This window comes from Carettochelys insculpta, chromosome 23, assembly GCF_033958435.1.
Source record: "Carettochelys insculpta isolate YL-2023 chromosome 23, ASM3395843v1, whole genome shotgun sequence".
In the NCBI taxonomy this organism is placed as follows: Eukaryota; Metazoa; Chordata; order Testudines; family Carettochelyidae; genus Carettochelys; species Carettochelys insculpta.
In genome coordinates, this window is record NC_134159.1 from 19,114,557 (window position 1) to 19,136,189 (window position 21,633).

At 44.1% G+C, this 21,633-nt stretch overlaps 1 protein-coding gene and 1 long non-coding RNA gene across 3 annotated transcripts in view; one reads left to right on the top strand and one right to left on the bottom strand.

The window, feature by feature from the left end:
* LOC142001059 (uncharacterized) overlaps nt 1-21,633 on the bottom strand; it is a 53,806-nt gene that overhangs the window by 16,792 nt on the left and 15,381 nt on the right. The gene's annotated exons all lie outside the window — the stretch shown is intronic.
* Nucleotides 19,632-20,813, top strand: LOC142025575 (actin-like). Of its 2 annotated transcripts, XM_075018040.1 has the most exons (2): nt 19,758-19,777; nt 19,862-20,813. In XM_075018040.1, exons 1-2 carry the CDS (start codon nt 19,773-19,775, stop codon nt 20,763-20,765), a joined length of 909 nt encoding a protein of 302 aa, XP_074874141.1. In that variant the 5' UTR covers nt 19,758-19,772; the 3' UTR covers nt 20,766-20,813. The 2 variants fall into 2 exon arrangements, with proteins under 2 accessions (XP_074874140.1, XP_074874141.1); XM_075018039.1 differs by having other exon boundaries at nt 19,632-20,813.

Genomic DNA, 21,633 nt, shown 5'->3' on the forward strand with positions numbered 1-21,633 from the left:
AAACTTCTTCAACTTTGACTGAACCTGAGAGTAACACGAGGCTGTACGTCAAATATGACATAAGACCACAAGAGCGGCCACACTGGGTCAGATGAAAGGTCCATCTTGCCCAGTATCCTGTCTTCCAACAGTGGCCAATGCCAGGTACCCCAGAGGGAGTGAACAGAGCAGCTAATCATGAAGTGATCCATCCTCTGTCACCAATTTCTAGCCTCTGACAACAGAGACTAGGGACACCATTCCTACCCAGCCTGGCTAATAGCCATTGATGAACCTAACCTCCAGGAATTTATCTAGTTCTCTTTTGAACTCTGTTAAACAAAATAGGAAGATGGTTCTTTGGAAAATGGGGTTTGTTTTTGAAGGAACCCTGTCTACATAGCAGTTTTTGCTTCCGGAAAAGCCTTTCCAAGAAGCACTTTTGCAGGATAATTTGCAAATGAGGTGTGAGATACGTAAATCTGCATTCATTTGCATTTTCAATCTCATTCATTTGCATTCTGCTTCTGAAAGTGGAATGCAGTATATCTGCAGCCAAGGTGACCCCTAGTTCTTACATTATGGGAACAAGTAAATAACTTTTCCTTGTTCACTTTCTCCACACCAGTCATGATTTTAAAGACCTCTGTCATATCACCCCTCACATCATTCTCAGTTTCAGACAAAGCTGCTGCAAAGTTTTCTAGGAAAGTTCAGCAAAACTGGTTTGTGTCTCAAGTTTGCATTTGAACCTGAAAACAACTGAACTTTGGGTGGACTTTGGCTTTCTTTGAGAAAGCTTCCTACAACTCTTGTGTCTACTCAGCCCTTTGCTGTGACCAACCAACCAACCAACCACACTCATCTAATAACCATTTCAAAACACAAATGAAAGCCTCAGAAATACTTGGAAAAAATACCCAAGCTATGGGAAATGGTTGGAATGTAGCAAATGGTAAGTTCGGTCACTCCTGCTGTAAGTGCGATCAATTTGCTGAATTAATCAAATACCACCAGTGAAGTTCATTTCACGCGGTGCTAAAAGAAATCCAAATTTCTTCTGTTGTCTTCGTGGTTGCACTCAGACCCCAGATGGGTGGATAATAAAACTATACATGATTTACTGCTGCACAATATATATTTTGGGAAGTTTATGGAGATCAAATCTCACAGCAAGCTGAAAAGTCTTCTGTATTGTTGAAGCTACCCTCGGTTTGCTGCTGGCAATAGCCCATAAATGGCCTGTGGAGGCGTTTGCCTTATCCAAACAAGAGCGTAGACATTATAATTTAATCACTTCCATTATTAGGCCAATTTTGTTTAAAAAAATAAATAGACCCTTGCCTTTTTTTTCTTAGCATCATTTGAGGGGGTTACACTGATTCTTTCCAGGTCAAGTTTTCTTACAGAATTGTTTCTTATTGATGGGAACTGAAGAATCTAATTTTCCAGTAAGAATATCCACCCCCTGCTTTTACCCCTGAATTATGCCTACACCTGGATGAAGATTTCCTCAGCCAAACTTAGTGCCCCAGTGTCTCTCTTCCTAGGAGAAAAGATTAATTTGTTCCTTATGAATAACACCCCCATCTTCTCCCCACCCCCAGCAATGGACAGCAGACTCCAAACAGGAGGGTTGAATCTGAATGGTTGTGTCAAGATAATAGAGTTTTTAACGCTGTGATTTCAGTTACCTGAAACTGTAGATGTCTCAAGTGGGTTTTAAGACATCCACAAGGAGAGGTCATTTGCTTCCAGGAGGCTTACACATTGTCCTGCACTGCCTGTCCTAATTTACACCATTGCTGAGCAAGTGGGAAATGGTTGTAAAATGCTATATGTGCTGTTCTGTACCCAAGGAGAACATCTACCAGGCGCAGAACTTGTCAAAGTGTCCCAGTCTTGCTGAGCTTTATTTACGGGGGAGAATTAGTTGGAACTAGTTCCAGTAGACTAGATATAATAATGGGGTAGAATGTAAGCACTTTAGGACAATGGAGTACATCTTTCAATAGGGCTAGATGCAATATTACAGTGTGGTCTGGTGTCTTCACTTAACTACACAATGTGCAAACACATAGCAAAGGGACAGGAGATCATATGCTAAACAGACAGAAGGAGAGATGGCTAACAAAGGAACTCAGAGGTGAAGGGACTTGCCCAAGGACACCCTGCAGTTCAGTGGCAAAGCTAGGAACACAAGCAGATCTCCCATGACAGCTGCCAGGAACCCTGGGACAAGGGGGAAGGTGGGCTCAGCAATGTGCCCCTGAAAGGGGTGGGGCTAAGGGCAGAAGGGGTGGGACCTAGGGCAGTCAGCCCTTTGCACTGCCCAGACTCAGTGCTGCCTCTCCCAGCCATGTGGAGCAGTGCAGCGTGCTGCCATGGCACTTCAAAGGGGCCCAGAACTTCGGATGCCTCTGCTACCAAAGAAACAGCAGCAGCCGATGGAGCTCCAGGCCCCTTTGACATGCCAAGCCCCAGTGCAACTGCCCCCTTGGTCCCCTCCCTGTCGTGGGCCTGCTTGTCACAATCTAGTGCCCTGCTCACTGGAGTGCACTGCTGCTAAACCTGTGGTGCTGTGCCAGTAATGAATAGCACAGCTGTCCTGATTCTCTACAATAAATAGCTGTATCCCAAAACACCCTAAAGAGCTCAAGAGCATGAGACAGTGCGTGGCTTGGATTCTCAGACACTTTCATAAAGCCAACTACATCTTAATAGATAGACCTTCCCAGGCCCATTTCTTCTCTGGTTCCTGACTGCCTGAGTCATGTTGCTGTCCATTCGCAATGATAATGCACGCCTCCCTTGTTCTTTACTCGCAGTCACATAATGTTCCCAGTGCATCTACCCATTGCTTTTGTGGGAAAGTTATATTAGCAAAATATTTGATAATACTGTGCTTGTGGGAGAGAGAGCAACTAGAAACAAGGAGGAAAATCTTTCCTAAGCGAGACTGTGAGGATGAGTGAGTCAGCTGTTTGAAGGATTCTTTCAGTTCCTTGGACGAATGGTGCAAAGTACCAAGTACTGTCATGATGGTGTAACTCACACACCACTGTCCATGTAGTGGCACTTAGGCCATGGCACTTACAGAGAGAAATACTGAGTTTCCTCTACAGCCTTAGCTAACAAGCAGCTGGGTTTTAGCCCATGCACTAAGCCCCAGAGGGTGCAGGTTCAATTCCACTTGTTGGCATTAAGATGGCTTTCTACCACTGCTGAGCTTTCACGCTGCAGCCTTTCTGAATTAAATAACGGTGTTGCTGGAAAATGGCAGGTTTTAGTGGGGGAAGGTGGATCAGAAATGAGGCCCAGCAACAAGAGAGTGTGGAAAGGCCTTTTGCCTTTCCTCCATCTGTAGTCCTGTCTCCTGTTAGCATTAGGTGGGGGCGTGGAGAGAGAGAATTTTCCCCATTTTACAGGAACCAGATGCCCTTTGTCCCTGAATGGGCAAATGTCCGACCATGCCTGACAAAATCCCTGTGAGCAGCAGGCAGTTTCCCAACCGCTGGGCCAGAGCCTTTCGTCTGTGTGAAGTGGGAATACGTGGTGCTGAACCCTTTGCTTGGATGCGCCTCTCCAACCCAGCAATGTGCTGTTTCTTCAGGCGTCTGGCTCTGTGTTTCTGTGAGCTGTACCCAGCGTACCTGTTGTGCTGGCGTAGAAGACAGGAGGGATACTCTGCCAGCTGTAATCGCCGCTCTATAGCATTAGGAGCCTATCTGCTTTGTTTATTAAATCTCCTGTCACCCCGTGGGCCTCTATTTCTTGCCTCAGAGTCATGATTGCAGCTTTAATTATGAGCATTTCCTTTGCCAGCAATTCCACAGCTTTCGTGCCCTGAATCAGCAGGGCCTGCTGCAATTGAAAGCCTTGAGTGCTTTACCCTACAGAGAGCTAACTGGAGTCGTCAGAGCCGTTTGGAAGGGCAAATCCATTTTCAAACACCCCAAACCTGAACTGTCTCACTTCAATAAGCACCGCTCCCCGGAGCCTTCACAAACAATGACTTATTGTGCCAAAGATTTGGGTAATTTAAAGGGGCAAGAGGGAGTCACTTGGGTCTAACGTTTTGAAATATCTCAAAATGATTGTAATTGAGCGTGTGTGCGGGGAGAGAACAGTCATATTCAAAATACCTGTAAAAAATGGTCACTTGAGCTCTCAGGGACCATCCATGTAGCACTGTGGAGCAAGCCTCGAGGCCAGTGTGTTCAGAGGTGGGTTAGCATGGCTCACAAAAGCAGCTCTCTAGACTGTGTGTTGAAGCTGCAGCTAAGGCAGGGGCCACAGGAGCAGTCGGCACAGGTGCCTCGTACCTGTAGCTTAGATAGATGGAGGGTGCTGTCAGGACCTTCAGCTTCGACATTCAGTGTAGCCCAACATGTCCCCAGTCTGTTGACTTTGGGGCTGTCTGATTGAAATTTTTGTTCTGGGAGAAGGTATCTGGTTTCTATTAAATTCTGAGTTAACGCACAAGGGCCTACAGCTACTGGATAAAGGGTTTTGAAAGCCAATCTAAACTAAAGCAACAGAAAGGAACTGGGCTGAAGACAGTCACACAACAGATTTGCTGAGCTGGATGTTTGTCCCAAAGGATGCTGTGGAGCCCTTTACATATCACCACTTAATGAGGCACTGTGTCTTTCACCCAGCAAGGTCTCCAATTGCTTGGGCTATTATTTGCGAATCAGCTAGGTGCTTTCTGAAACTATTCTATTTGAGATGAGTACATAGGTCCTACCACCACACTCTCTGAGAACCTTACAATATTTAGGGTAGGTATTGAATCACAGAAAACTAGAACTGAAAGGGACCTCGAGAGGTTATCAAGTGCAATCCCCTGCCCTCACGGGAGGGCCAGGCACCATCTAGACTAGTGTTGCTTAAAATTTTGGAGACCACGGAACACCAAAGAATAATATTTTTATGTGGAACGCCTTCTTCAAAAAAATTATTGTCAGACCAAAAAGGAAAACAAACAGGAACGTACACAGCAAGAACAAAATGAAGTAACATTGGATCTGGTTTTAATAACAGAAAATATAGACCATCCATGTATTTTTCTGAATGCTCGCGGCACACCTGCGAGTTGTTCACGGAACACCAGTGTTCTGTGGAACATAGTTTAAGACACATTGAATTAGAACGTCCCTGACAGATGTTTACTTACCCCGCTCTTAAATTTCCCTAGTGATGGAGATTCCACAACCTCCCCAGGCAATTTATTCCAGTGCTTAACCATCCTGACAGAAAGTTTTTACTTGTTCAATTTAAACCTTTGCTGCAATTTAAACTGATTGCTTCTTGTCCTATCACCTCACTATGCTCATAACACCCCAATGAGGTTAAACGACCAACTTATGGATAGGCATGGAGATTGAATGACTTAGAATCACATAGGAAGCTCAGAGGAGACCCAGGGAGTGACCCATGGCACAGGAGTTCTATGATAGCACCCTAACCTGTGGTCGAGTCTTTCACCCTGAAACTACTGGCCTTTGCAGATTGACACCAAGTTATTTCTTAAGTGTTCTTTTTCTCGACCTTGGGAGAGAAGCTTTCAGAAAGTCAGTGCCCTGAAGCCCTTTGCTCTCGCAGAGGTGGTCAAGTAAGGGGGAAAATATATTTTGTTATTTATTCAGCACAAATGCCAACAACATTCTCTGGATAAATCACTCACAATGAATAATTCAACATGTTCCCCTGCTACAGGGCATAGGAAAAAGGATTATTTGGACTCCGTTGGCCCCTTGCTCTGTAATGGAGCCAAACCAAAATCCCAGGTCTGGACCTGAGGCTGTTGCAAATCTGGATCCAGATTTCGACTCTGTGGCTCAGACCCAGCTGTATAAAGAGTCAGAACCAGCCAGATACAGACTCTCCTCAGCACCCTCTGAAATCACAGGGAGTTTGGTGGCTAGCATCACAAGATTCAAAGCAGCCCTTTCAGTAGATGATCTAAGCCATACTCTGTTCTATGGCAACCCTACAGCTCTTCCAACACGCACTCCCTAGCAAATACTCTCATAGGGAAACATAATCAACATGAAAAGCCAAGTTCTCAAGGAAGTCTGACTTCATACTGTAAGTGCAGCATGTACATGGCTGGTGGCCTTTTGAACAACTTCATATTATTTTTCCCCTAGGCTGACAACTTTGATTTATCACATGAAGGCTCGTGTAAAAACACGCAGGCGTGAGGGAAGCCAAGAGTTTTGGAAGACTAAGGGAAACGTGGTCTGTCAAACGATGTTTAACGCTGGTGGGTAGGCAGACACCCTTCTGCACTCACACTGCATCCAGATCAGGCCCCAGTTGAAGGAGAGCAGAGGGCTCGCTCGCATCACAAAGGCCTCTCATTTGGTTTGTAGTATTGGCTCTTCTTCCAGGAATCCCGTGGGATGGCAGCAGAAGAGTTAATCTCTTTGCAGTGCTGGGTTGGATGACAGGGGAGGAAACAGACAAAGAGGGACTTAACTGGAAAAAAACACATTGTGGTTGGGAAGACCCTGGTGCAAAACCCACTGTAATTTCCTCCTTTTGCTTTTCTCCAGTGTTGACTCTGGTTGTGTAAATGTTGCCTATCTCCCAGTAACGTAGCTTGCCAATCGTTTCCCAGTAATGCAGACTGCCGATCCACCCCGCTCACTCTTGTCTTTTGCCCCTCTTTCCAATCATTCAGTTTGCTGATGTCGGATCATGCGACAGGCACTAGTTTACAAAACCCTTGAACTTGGAGGCAGAGATTTATATTTCTGAAATCAAAGCTCCTGTTTACCTTGCAGAAGTGGAACAGCCTTCGATGAACAATCTCCAACTACAGCCCAGGAGAGTCTTGTTAGCATTAATAGGCATTATCCACCTATCCTTTGCATGCCAGTGGAAGAATGAAACCACTTAAGACCCAGTTGGGCCTGCTCTATTTCTGCTGACTTCTGTGGGTGCTGTTTGGTTGTGTCTGAGGGAAATTTTCAGTGGGCAAGTGTGACTGAACCATAGAAAAGGTAAGGAAGCAAGAAATGCAACAATAACGAATCAGAGTAACTGCCCAGGCTGCTTGCTGCTGTGCAGGCAGCTGCACAGTGCTTACCTTAGACCATAGTCCATCCTGTGCTTTTTAGGACATTGGGCCTTCTCTGTGTTTGTTTATCAGCTGCCTTGTGACCTAAGCCCTCCCATTTCACATTACATTTTTCTGTGTCGTTGATAATTATACACTTCCCAGTTGTCTTAGGTCGATCCCTTTTCCTTGCTGGATTTTCTGGCTTCAAATGGAGAACCATAATGGGTAGTCGGTTAAAAGCCACTTGTGACACATGCCTTAGTCATTAATGGCTTCTGTTAAGGGGGACACCTTCAGATACTATTTAAATGCTGTTCTGAGTAATTGGGTAGGTAAAAGGTTGGTGTGCAATAGTTAAGAGGTGTCAGCCACTGGCAAAATAGCATGGGGGAAATGTAACAGCTCCAAAAGAAAAGGCCCACTGATGAGGAGGGTTCAAGGGGGCAACTGCACCATGGCCTGGAGATTTACTAAAACCTGGAGCTCCTGGATGCTGCCACTGCAGTCCTGGGCCCCTTTTAATTGCCACTGGGTCTCTGCTCCACATACGTCACAGGGTGGAGAATGTCAAGGTGTGAGCGATGCTACAGGCTGACTGCCCTTGGCCTTGCCCCTTCCACCTCAGGCCCTGCCCTTCCACCTAAAGCCCTACCCCTTCTGGAGCCAAGAGCCGGCCCTCTCCCACAGCACTTGGCCCTGGGGCCGGTGGTAGTTCTTGGCCCTGCTGCGAAGGAATATGCTGCTCTCTTAATGAAAATCAGACCAGTGTTTCTTGTAGCTCTATTACAGGAAAGTGTGATTGGTCCTTTCGACTTGTGAAAAATAACACTCAGCTTCAATGATTTTTTCGTAGGAGTCAAGTGTTCTTTCACAACAGCCCTTCAGCAGGAGCCCGTAAAGAGGTCTTCTTGGTTATCCAAACATTTTGCTGACATGCCCTGTTCCTTGGTGCGCTCACCTCATTCCCCGTATCGAGTTCATGTTTGTACAACACGGGCTTTCCCTGAAAACTAAACACAAGCCAAGTCCCCATGGCGTGAGGCATTGTGTCGGTCTTTGTCTTTAATTTCAACCAGGATTTTAAATATTTGGAAAGCAAAACCTAGATATTGTCGAAGAAACCCATGCAATTGCTCACGTCCAGCACTGTTGGGATTTATAAAGAGATGCTGCTCTTAGGGTGTGGGATGGATGTTCCAGACTTTCTACCAAAGTTGTAGATGCTTGCATCATTATGGATCTTCCCCTGGATGAAGTTGCTGGCGCTGTTGCCTGAAATGGTTTTCATTAGTAAACTTTTCATAACCTCAAAATGCAATAAGCTGTTCAGTAAAACCCACAAGGATGCCAGCTGGGGTTGGCACTTGGCAAAAGAGTTTCAGAGCTGTTTGCTTAGCTGGATTTGAAGGATGTTCAGAACTAAGTAATGGGGCATGTGACTGAGTTTTGAGCTAGCTCACTGGCCAGGCTCCAGTGATATTATACTGGAATGCCAGTTAATGTGAATGCATTGCATGTTGAACTACTAAAACTCTGCACTGGTTACTTTCACAACACACTTGCAACTTTACATCATTTGGGCATAAAACACAGCTGCGGCAGGGGGGAGGGGGGATTTGTGACACAGGACTAACTGGTAATAATGAGACTGCAAACTGGTTAACTGCAAATGAAAGCCTATATTAATTAATTATTCTTTATAGGGAAGAAAAGCTCAAATTTCCTTTCTATAGCTCTGAATCTACTTTTCATTCAAGTCCTGGACTACACCCATTGAAATCAATAGTAATATTCCCATTAACTTCAGTGCCACCCTTACAAGCCCTGTTAATTAAGCATATTTGAGATTATATATACAAGAAGGAGCAATAGACAACAGCTGGGGGAAAGTGACAATGGGCGGTTGCATACACAGAAAAGTGTCTATGTGCCTGAATGTCCATCTGGGAGCACAGCTGCCTGATTTCTTTGTACAAATATAGCAGTGAGGATTTTTGCATGTGGCTCTCCATCTTCCTTTTCAAAGTAGATGCTCAAAGCTTTATCTCAGCTGCATGTTATTTGATTACTTGTCTTGCTGTATAACCTCGCTGTCCCAGTTGCAATTTAGAACTAATTTTACTCTAGGAAAGGTATGTACATATAAGAAGACAGAGCTGGCTCCAGCAGTTTACAATCCAAACTGAAGAGACCAACTCAGAGTGGGATTATTGTCACCATTTTGCAGATGGGACCTGAGGCACAGAGACTGAATGACTTGACCAAAGTCACAAAAGGAATCAATGTCAGTGCTGGGAACTGACCCAATCTCTTTTTTTTCCCAATCCAGAGTTTTTTTATTGCCTTTCAATGTGTCAAACCCAGTGGCATTACTTTTACCTTTGGCTTGTAGCAACAGAAAGGGGTTAGTTCATGGCTGAGCAGAAGGAACACATTTGAGTGAAATTCCTTGACCCTTTCTTATTGCTATCCATGGAAGAAGTAAATAATAAGTCTCTTTTTTTCTGTTTTTTTCCCTCAATTTTCAGATAATCAGGTCCATTTTTTTTAAATATGTGACTTTTCAGCTGGGTTTTTATTTATACGTTGTTTATACAGAGGAGTTCATTCTCCAATCTTTTTTCTCTCTTTTTTTATTAAATCTGTTTTCCCAAACTAGAAAATATACAACTTGAACTGCCTCTTCAGACGCTGGATTCCAAGCTGTTTCAATCAAATCCTAATTCTGCTGGAGCTTGGGCCTTCCTAACTGTTTGTCACTAGCAAGGTTTGTTACATTTCAGATGATACTATTAATTCCAAGCCCCACAGCCCCACAAGGGATGCTTAGTGATTGTAAAAAGTAGAAGACTGGGTCTGTATCCCTGAGGACATTCCCAGTGACCAACATGGTAATTTAAGTTGCCCTTACAAGGACTGTGGGATGCATTTATTTTTTTGTGGTATAGTTTATAATTTGTTTCCACTTTCCAGAACACCGTTTAGGGGCTAGAAAATAAACACTTTCCCTGTTGATTTCGGTCTTCTTTTCTATTTAGCAAACATTGATTTTATTTCCTTCCCCAGTGTTTTGTAGGCAGCTGAAATTAACACACTTTTTTTAAAACAGCAGCTTCATTTGCAAAGGGCCTGAGCCAGTGGCTACAATAAAGTTGGAACAGGCTCAGAGCTTTCCCATGTGTTTGGTGGCATTGATTGTGGCTACCACACATAGCTCAGCGAAGGAAGATTATTACTGAAACCCATCTGCAGGGTCAGCAGAGGGAGCACAATGCAGTTTTGTGGCTTCCACATAACAAAGGTGTGATCCTGCAGAAGCTGCCAAATGTACTGCTTGCTGCTATGCAATTTCAATGGGACTACTTGGGGTCGGAACCACTGTCCGCAGCTGCACGTATTTTGCAGCATGGGTCATGGTTTTGAAGTTGGGTGTTTAAAATCTGCTTCTCCTTCTATAACTAAAATCTAGGCGATTTACTAGAGAATTCTGAACCAGTTCAGGGTGAATTTCATCCCTCATACAAAGCAATGCCAAAGCCATGTGTGCCACTTGAATTTTGTCTTGTGCTGTCCTTCTGCACAGGGGTGAATTTCACCTCTCCAGAAAAACAGAGCTGGCCTTAAAATATGAATTTTACTTTTCCTGTCTAAAAAATATCCAATACTCAGCTGGCAGCAAGGACCCAACTCTGCATTTCTGGCATGCGCAACCCTTGTCTCTGGCGGGTTTCAGGGAGAGTTGGAGGCACAAAGAATGTACCATCAGGCCCATTCTAACTAAAATTCTTCTCTCTTCCACTCTTCAGAGCTCTCTTTCAGATTCTTGACTGTATCTCTGCTACACAGCTAGCCTGTGGAACTCATTGCCCTGAGGTGTCAGTGAGACTAAGAGCTGGCCAAGGGGAAGTATCTCCAAATACTCCACTGCAGGGTTCCTTGCCCCTTCCTCTGAAATATCTGGCCACTGTCAGAAGGGTGTCACCCACCCTAACAGGTGGGCCATTGCTGCAATCCTTACATTAATAGGTGTTCCATGCATGGAATGATGGCAGATTTTGTACTAGAGACCCTGTAGTGGGGCCCCTGCCCCACTCCTGCAGGGAAGGGGTTAATATAGGCTAGCGGCAGCTGATGCAGTGACCCAGCCAATGAGAAAAGGGCTGCTAGGAGACCCAATCAGAGGGCAGCTCCCTGGAGCAGCTCTGTATATAAGCAGCTGCTCAGCAGAACGCAGGCAGTTGGGTCCCAGCCAGGTAAGGTGCTGGACCAGCTCCCAGCAAGAGAGGAAGCACCTGGGGAGAGCAGGGCTGGGCAGGCTCAGAGGAGCAGGAGAGAAGTTCCAGCATGATCCCTGCCAGACTGCTGGTCCTGATATAAGGGCTGGAAAGGTGCAAGAGTCACAAGGAAGTGGCCCAGGGAGGGAGAGGCAAGCAAGGGAGAGAGGAAGAGGGCAGGACAAGACTGTCACCAGTGGGTCCCTAGGCTGGGACTTGGAGTAGTGGGTGGGCCTGAGTCCCACTTATGCCACATTTAGCCACACTGAGGAGGGGTCTATATGGACTGTGGCTTGCCCTGAGGTAAGGGGCTAGACGGAGGCTGCAGTGGACCACAGTAGTGAGTATGTGGAGGCAGGATTGCCAATACCCCTGGAGAGGGGCAAGAGACTGGAGCAGGCACTGCCAGAAAGGAGGACTTTGTCCATTTGGTGCTTGCAAAAGGGAGCGCACAATGCTGCCACCGTGTCTGAAATCTGGGTAGGCAGAAAATTGTGTGTTGAATGTTTTCTGTTTTTTCTAAAAACCCAAACCCCGGGAGTTTAAACAAACTCAGTCAAATGAGTCAGCGTGAAGCTGTAAAATCATCAGGGAAAGCAGAGTTTGTTTTTACACGGGGGTTATTGGAAATGTTAGGGGCGCATGGTAACAATTTGTAGCTGATGTGTTTTGAAATATCATAACTGGTGTCAATAAACACATTAAAGTTCAACTTCAAAGAGTGTGGTGGGTGTCTGGAGTGTGCTGAAGACATTGTACAATAGGGCTTTACACTGGAACAAGTAAGGAAGCAATCAGACCCCTCCCATTGGAGAGGAAAGGGTCGACCGAGCAAGGAATTGATGATTGCGATTACTGCTTCTGATTGGCGAATGCTTGTTCCGTCCTGTTACTTTTGTTAACCTAAGCAGCTTTCTTTGCTCGCTTGCCTTCAGTGCATTTTGTTACTTCTCTGTTTGCTTCCCTCACTCCCATCCAGTTTCTCCTAGTGGAGATGCCCTCCCTCTGGGAGAACACGCCCCTGTCTGCCTTCATCTCCCTGGCAATACTCCCTTCCACTGCCGTAGGACACGCTGTGCAAATCCACATGCTACAGAGAGGCACTGGCTGCAGAAGTCATGCTCACGCTGGGAGATGGCACAACAATTCTTCTCTTTCAAGATCAAAAACTACTTGACCTAGAGGAGATCTTCCTTTGGCAGCAGTAGTAATAGGTCCTTTATTTTATCCTGTGGGGCAGCCACAAGACAGCAACATGATATCATACATAACATGACTCCTCTGTCTGCTTTAAGAAATATCTTTCCCATCATTGTGTGCCTCTTGCTCTTTATTTCTTTTATTTTCTCCTTTTTAATTCATTGGAGATCACTAATGTCTGGAGGCATTCTCTCGAATTGCAACTCCAAACAGACATCGGCCACTAATTTTCTTTTCAAATATGAAAGAGATGCTGCAAAATCCTCTTTTGAGACTGAGGACTTTTCTCCAGCATGCCAAGGATTGATGCTGAAGAGATCAGTCTGCCATTGTTGATTTATAGCGTTTACTTAGATGATCTCTAAGGGCTCTCTCGCCAATGCTGATATTCCACCAGGATGAGAAGAGTAGCCAGCACTGACTAGAGTGCAGCCCCCACTGACCTTACCACACACAAGATGCTGCAGTTTGTATGTCCTCTTCAGCTATTGTACTTGCGTTCATGAAGATGTGTATATTAGATTAGTGTAGACAAGGCCACCATCATAGCATGTTCTCTGCTCCCTTGGATTGCTGTTCTCAGGTCTATTGTTATATCCGTCTAAATAAGAACAAGGCATATGTTCCCTGGATATTGACTCAGTGCTCTAGGAGCATGCAATGGTTAATAAGGAAGTTCCATCATGGAAAAAAAAAAGGTACAGAAATGTGTTTCCTTTGAAGCTTCACTGAAATCTAAAAGTTGGAGCTTAATCCATTTTGAAAGCCATATCAATCATCCTGTCATGCAACACACTATCACAGATGTGAAATATAAAAACAAGCCAGCCCAGCTGATGAATGCAGGGCCCATGTTCCCCATCCATAAAAGCAAACGTGGAAACTATAATTCACACAAATAATAAACATTTTATGGGGGATGCATGAGAAGAAAGGGAGAAAAGGGGACCCTGACACACTGGCGGTTATGTCTGACCCAACAAAGCTCATTTGTTATTTGGGAGAGAAATTAACACCAATTCATCAGGCCCCTTGTCAAGTTTATGATGGATATGTCACTTCTTGCTTGGAGCAATGTGTCTGAGATTTTCATAAGCATGGTGTTAGATTGCAAGATGTGATTGCTGATAGATAAGTGAGGAGGTACCAGAGTTGGATTGGACTTGGTGAGTGGCAAAATTCCTAGTCCCAGTGACTTCAGCAGGACTAGGATTTAAGCCAGGGTATGTTGCTGGCAACCTTGTAACTGACAATAATGTGGCCTTAGCACATGACATGTTCTGAGAATCTCTCTCGTGCAGTTAGCACGTCAGAGGTTCCAGTTGTATCCAACTCTGTATAAGCAATGTAGAGGGTGTAATAATGCTTCTATATAAACCATTATGCTCCCTGGAGGGGCAGATTCAGCTAACACAAACTCTCATCATGTAAAAAAACAAAAAAGCAGTCAAGTAGCACTTTAAAGACTAACAAAATAATTTATTAGGTGAGATTTCGTGGGACAGACCCACTTCTTCAGACCATAGCCATACCAGAACAAACTCAATATTTAAGGCACAGAGAACCAAAAACAGTAATCAAGGAGGATTCCTGTTTACTTGACTGCTTTTTTGTTTTGATAGTATATAGACTAGCACGGCTGCCTCTCTGTTACTTCTCATCATGCAGTCTGATTTCTTGTATGACTTTGCTGACCAGACTTCTGTTTGAATTAAAACCTGTCTTTTTAGGGAAAAATTCCCAGTGTTAGAGGATCTATCACAACTCTTGGTAAAAATGTTTCAGGGGTTAATTACCCTTGCTGGTAACGATTTGCACCTTGCTTTTAGGCTGATTGGGTGTAGCTTCCTCTTCCAGCCTTCCAATGCTTTGCTAAATCTGGACCATCTTCTAGTAAGATTCAGATGAGAATGAAGATGCTCACACAATGAAAATAAGTACAAGTTGAACCTCTCTAGTTCAGCACCCCTGGGACCTGAATGGTGCTGGACCAGCGAATTTGCCAAAACACAGAAGGTCAATAGTGTCTAGCAGCATTGCCAACACTTCCACAGCTGACTGGGCTCTTAGAAGACATTTACGGGTAAATTACAGCTAAATAACAGCACAGAATGCTGAGATCCAGGACTGGTGGCTGTAAATAAACTTTATGGGACCATGGAAAACTTGGCAACAGACAAGATAATTGGGCATCCAGCTAATTTAAATCATAGCAGACCAGGGATGTTGCTGGACCAGAGGTTGCCAGAGTAGGGAGGCTCAACCTGTACAATGGGGGATAACAACACAGAGAAGAGTTAAGAGACTTGAGGAAGTATTTGAAAGTCTGATGGAATAAAACTGAAGACTGGATTTTATTCTCAGTTATGAATCAAAGGGGCAACCAACAGCAGTGAAACACTGTGGTATGCTCAGACTCTGGAACTCACTGCTGCAGGAGTCCAGTATAAAAATACTGTATGTCTAAATTTTATTCTATCAACATATGGATAAATTAATTACTTTGACGCTACCCCATCTTAAACAGTATAACAAGGACTTTACTCCTCGTGCTTCAGGCTATTAGCTGATCACTGTGCAAATTGTGCTAAAACTACCAAGCAAAGTCAGATCATAAAAGGTTGTTCCACTCTCTTGTCCCATAACATGGACTCACATCCCTGCAGCCCAGTTCCATAATAACTTGAATCCTGCGCCAGCCACTAGACAATCCATTATTTGGCTACTTTCTGTCTTTCTTAGGTACTTATATGGTCTTCATTGCCTTAGTGTCTGAGTGTATCCCAATCTTTAATGTAGTTATTCTCAAAGCTCACCTGGAATATAGGAAAATGCTGTTGTCCCCATTTTACAGCTGGAGGCACAGATACGTCCAGTGTCTTTCTCAAGGTCACACAGCTTGACCGCTATTTGGGGGGAGCTAGAGGCTCCATATCAGGAACTCTATTGTGTATGGTACTGCACAATCTGCAGCATGGGCATTTTCAGAGAGGTTGTGCGGGAGCAGAGGGATTAAGCCAGCAGAGGATTTGCTTCCTTTCCTCCACTGTTTCACCTTGAAGCCCCTTGCCCCCTAGCAAAACTCACGATGTAAGTTTTGTATGGCTTCTAAACTCAGATTGTAGCCTGTATTCTGGATTGGCCACCAGAGAGATGTTTCACTGGCAGGGTGGTGGTGGGTTGGAGGGAGAGAGCTTTCTGGGCAGGTAACGCCGTCAAAGCACAAAGCTGTGTACTGTTTCAGAAGAAACAGTATGCTCAGCCCTTCTCCAATAAAGCAAGCAAGAATGCCTTATTTGTAGCATGTTTAACTTTTTGTGAATGTGAAAATAAGACCATATAACAGTGCCCTTCCACTTATAAAATCCAGTGCTTGTTGACAGGCAGAAATTTTGTAGAATGCACATATTTAAAATGTTCCCAGTGGGTTTTTTCCTGGGTTGTCAGTTCATTACCAGTTGCTTGTTCTTCGGCGGCCTGTGTGAAAGGAAACTAGTGATCTTGACTGTTTCTTAGGGGCAAATAGTTCCGCTCCAATTGACAGCAGTTGGCAGACTTGTGGGACCAAGGATGAATGGACCATAGAGAATGAACAGATTTTTCACCCCTAAATTTGGTTGAGATGGAATAGGTTTGAAGCACATTGTCAAAGGGGCTGTAATATAGGAAGTTTCTCCAGGCACTGCTGTGAGAGCCAAATTAGGGCAAATTGCTTAAAACAAGGCTACTTATAGCCGAAGAGTGGGGTCCACCCCTAAAGGGCACACCAAACCAGTCCCAAAGAGCACTTCCATTGCCACGCTGGCCAGCAAGAAGTCACACAAGCAATTCCCTCAGACACTCCAGCTTACCTTGTGCCACAACTGGTATCCCTCCTTACACACAAGAGAGGTTATATAAACCAATCTCACCAAAGCTGAACAGGTTCTTCCAGTCCCAAAGGCCCCTCCACATTCCCAAGTCAATGTATACCTGAAGTCTTTCCAGAAAGAGAACACAGCACCCATTCTTTAGAATCTAAAATCTAAAGGTTCATTAATAAAAGAAAAAATTGTGTGAAAGTAACTTTGTTATAGCAATCAAATTATATAGCTCCATCACAAAGTTCTTGATGCAGTCTTGCAGCAGAGGTGGAATTGCTACTATCTTAAAAGTCTCTGGAGTACATCCTTTGTTAAGATGGATTAGCAATCCTTTGGGCTCAGTTCATAGCAGAGATGCTTCTGAAGTGAGGAGCTATATTGAAGACTGAAGACAAAGATGGAGGGACCTCAGGGCCTCTTTGTACCCTTGCCCATGCGGAGGGAATTCCATTGTTCTTCCCTGTGTTTAAGCATGTCCAAAATGGAGCCTGTCACATGAGAAGGTCACCTGTTCATGTTCTTTTTGGGGCAATCTGCCATTGCCAGTCTCCTGGGCTACATGTCCACAGCCACACTCCTCAGATGCAGATTAAAATCAAGTACTGCTTTACCTGACTAGGAATCCTTTCATAAATGGTTGCCACACCTCCTGCTCTGGTCTGCATAAACTAAAATTTCAACTACAAGCACAGAGTTAATACTCATAACTCTCTATATAAAAATGATGCACACATATAAGCAGCATAAACAGATTCAGTGCACCGCCAGCTTTCGTTACACATCTCACGTAGTCCATTTGGAACAAGATTTGGTGCAAACCTAGAACAGTGGTTACAATACTGTTTTGCATGTTCATTTTAAAAATCCAACAATGTCACAGGGACATAAGGAAACTTGTGTTATTCCATGTTCTACCTGTTCTCCAATACTTCCAACTGACGGGAGCAGCAAATTCCCACACATTGTTACAAACATTATAGTAACATATTTAAAGGTAATTCATGCATGACCTTGTTATGATGATTTACAAGGTAGAGCCAATGTTGGGTCCAGATGGGTGTTCCAACTCCTCATCCTAACTACTGTTTTATAATTGCAGTCAGAATTCCCTTGTTTAAATAATAAACATTATGTTCTGTACTGAATACTTCACTGTAAACTGCACACAGAACATGCTGAACTTAATAGGGCTTCTATTGCGATGAATATAACAACTTCTTAAGTGATTAGGACACCTGTTGACATTAATATACAAGTGCACATGGAAATAAATGTGCCTCACATTGGAATATATGTACACAACTATTTAGAGGATTAGAGAAATTGCTAAAATGGATAGACCAGCATTTAACACGAACATGTGTGGAATAAAAGCTGAAATGGAAATAACATGCATGGAGCTGATCGTTTATCAGATGTTATGTTTTTGTTTTTAGTGGGTTTCTTTACGTTCACGTGGGGCGGGAAAGTCCCTGTACTAACAGCCATGGATTTGTATATGAAACAGATTTTAAATCCACTTTGTTTGGAGTTGGCCTCTGAGTCATAACCACCTTCCTTTAGTAGCTGGCACCTTTGTCATGCAAGCTGCAAAAGAAAGTAATTAAATTTAATAGATGCCACCTTTGCTTTGAAGCTGCCTTAGATTTAAAGCCATGGAGAGAAGCAATTAAGCTGCAACAGCAGTGGATTCTAAACTAAGTTATATGGTAATTTTTGTTAACAGATATTTTCACTGTAACGGGGATTGGGTTGTCAGGTCTGATTGTGTTCAGAAGTATATTCCAAAATTAATGATAGAATCCTGCCTTGGGAAAGCTTTTCTTGAACCAGAAGTACGATGTAAAAAGAAAGCAAAAAGAAAAAAAATAGATGTAAAACTGAGGTCAAATATCACAGACAGGATATTCTAAAACTTTTGGAGCAGTGGTTCGTCCCTGGAATGTGCTGTGATTATAAAGGCTAAGTAGGGAAGAAGGATATTTGTTTGCAAGCATGCTCATCTGCCAACAGCACAATAGGCAGGTTCATTTAGGAAGGGTGCGTTTTTCAATGGAAATTAGAAACTTCAGCTAGTCTTCTGAAAACAGAAGAATCTGCAGGAATGTCCTGTTTGTTTTATACTTCCATGATTTTTTGCAGGTAAAATGGAACTTTTGAAAGTAACTAACAAACACTTATGTAAAACAGGATGTCATAACCAATACTAAATGTATCCCCCTTCCATTTAAAAAGAATATCTTTAAGAGTTCTGTGTGGATAATTGAAAAGAATTAAGTGACAGGTTCTGCTTTTTGGTGCAGGCAGAGTTCAGAAATCAAACAGGCAAACTCAGTTAGATTTGACGCAAAAGTGAAGTTTTTCTCATCTTCAGCAGCTGTCGGTGGTATTTGCAGATTATTATCTGTTAAGGTGCAGGCGCACATGAAAGGTTTAATTATTTTCAAGAAGACACTTTGGAGGCAGGTTGAAGAGAGATTCTTAAATAGCCCAAAGTCCATAAATGAGTTCATATGGAGCTTATGCAAAAATTGCTACTAAACTGTATAGTCATAACAGAACACTTCTTATAACATCACCAGCCACAGGAGAAATCGTAGGAGAAATAATACAGAGGGGTGGGTGTGTGCGCACACACGCACGCGCATGGGCGGGGGAGAAACATTGATTGTTAGTTGTTGATGAGGCATTATGAACATCTGTGCATTGGTGTAAACAGCTGATTATTTTTATTTGTAAGCGGTAGCAATTAGAGACTCCAGTCAGGATTAGGTCAAACCAAGACATGCCTTTGTGAAAGAGATGCTCACATGAAACATAAACAATTGGGCTCAATAAAGGGGTAAGCAACATAAATTGGTAGCCCATGTTATATAATGGTTCTTTCCAGCCTGTTACCCTGTGAATCTAGGAATCTAAGCAAGCCATTTTTTCCCCAGGGATTTTATCTGGGATCAGAAATCAAGTTTGTACAGCCCTAACTCATCTGACTCTTCAGCAAAACCATTATTACTTCACTGGTCCATTGTTAGGCACTGGAGGGCAGAAATGGCAAGCTGCAAATTCCTCAAAAAACGGCCTTGGCTTCTGTCAGTAGCATGAAAGCCTGCCAACAACGCAGGAGAATGAGAGGGCTCTGCCATATGTGACATCAGCAGTCTAGAATATTTCTGACCCAACGTTCCGCTTGCAATTAGATCTCCCCCCAAGCAGCTTTCAGGTGGGCAGCCAATTGTTCAAAGTATGTTTGACCCTAAAATTTTAGATATCCCAGCTGTGATATTTGACAATGGATCTGGATTATGCAAGGCTGGTATTGCTGGGGACAGTGCTCCAAGGTCAGTTATTACAGCTATTGTTGGTCGCTCGAAAGCCAAAGCTACAATGCTAGGAGCAGGACAGAAGGAATATTATGTCGGAGAAGAAGCCCAGTCCAAAAGAGGGGTTTTAAGTTTGAATTATCCCATTGACCATGGCATAGTTACATCCTGGGATGACATGGAGAGGATATGGAGACATGTCTATGAGTGTGAGCTGAGAATCAAAGCTAGTGACAGGCCGGTGCTACTGACAGAGGCCCCACTCAATCCCCTGCAGAACCGGGAAAAAATGACCGAGATCATGTTTGAAGGCTTTAAAGTCCCGGCCATGTACGTGGCTGTGCAGGCGACACTGGCACTCTATGCCTCAGCACGCACTACAGGGATAGTCATGGACAGCGGAGATGGTGTAACCCACACCGTACCCATCTACGAAGGATACTGTTTACCCCATGCTGTTTCCAGGTTGGATATCGCAGGCCGGGATATCACAGAGTACTTCATGAGACTCCTTTTGGAAAGTGGGCATTCCTTCGTGAGCACAGCGGAGAGGGAGATTGTGAAAGACATCAAGGAGAAGCTATGCTATGTGGCTTTAGATCCCATCCAAGAAATGAAAGCAAAGCCGGAAGAAATCCTCAAAGAATACAAACTGCCTGACGGAAATATCATTAAGATAGGCAATCAGCTCTTCCGAGCCCCGGAGACCCTTTTTATGCCAGCTAACATTGGTATCGAAGCTCCCGGGGTGCATAAAATGATCTTCAACAGCGTGATGAAATGTGACATTGATGTTCGCAGGAATCTTTACGGCAATGTGCTTCTTTCCGGTGGATCCACCCTGTTCCCAGGGCTGGATGAGCGGATCCTGAGGGAGATGCAGCGGCAGGTGCCCATTGGGATGGCAGTCCGCATCATTGCCCCACCCGAGAGGAAGTACTGTGTGTGGATCGGCGCCTCCATCCTTACTTGCTTGTCCTCTTTTAAACAAATGTGGGTTACTGTCAGCGACTACAAAGAGTTTGGCGCAGCTGTGGTGCACAGGAAATGTTTTTAAGGACAGACTATAAAATTGAGCTAGGGTCTCGTTAGAATCAATGGTGCTCAAGAAACACCACCAAGGAGTGAAGGTGCTATGGTGCCTTGTGTGTTTATTGGCTGACCAAACATTAAAGAAAATAAAACATTAGAGACATACCATCTTGTTCAGAATGGCTGTTAAGGTGTCTTATTTTCCTATCCTCTCAAAGGTGCACAATGTCTGACCACCTCCTCTAACTTCTCCTTGCTCCTGTTTCTTCACCTCTTCATTTGCACTCATCATCTGTGTGGTCTCCTCTCAGGATAGGCGGGACTCCCAACATCACAGATGTGTGCAGTTCCTTACAAGGCCAGGAGGGCATCCTAAAGCACGGAGAGCTGTTCTTTCTCACTGACCGAATACTGTAGCTCCCCCATGCTCGTCCTCCTACTACCAGAAGAAAAAAAGCCCCAAACCAGCAGTGGAGTCCTGTAAGACTGAACTGGTCTATCCTGGTGTAGCAACATAATTCAGTGCTGAAGCAAGGTGGATATTTTATGTTTTGTTATCTTCTGTGTCGTGATCTGGTTTATGGTAAACAAAGGGGCAGACTCACAACAGGCATTCAAATGGAAGTTCTGCTGTCTAAATCTTGTCTGTATTGCTGCTTGTTTGTGCAAAAGTTGACCTGGATGGGCTGAGCCTTAACTCATTCAGAAGGAGGCCTTTCGCTGCTCTAGAAAGAACAACACTTGTGCTGTCCTGCACTCTTGGCTAAAATCAAGTATTTTATCTTGGAAGTGGCCTCGTTATCCTCCCTCCTTAAAACTCTCCTTTGTCTCATTGTCAACATAATTCTTAACATTGGTCAGGCTTAACAATATTACTGCCTGTTGTGCTGACC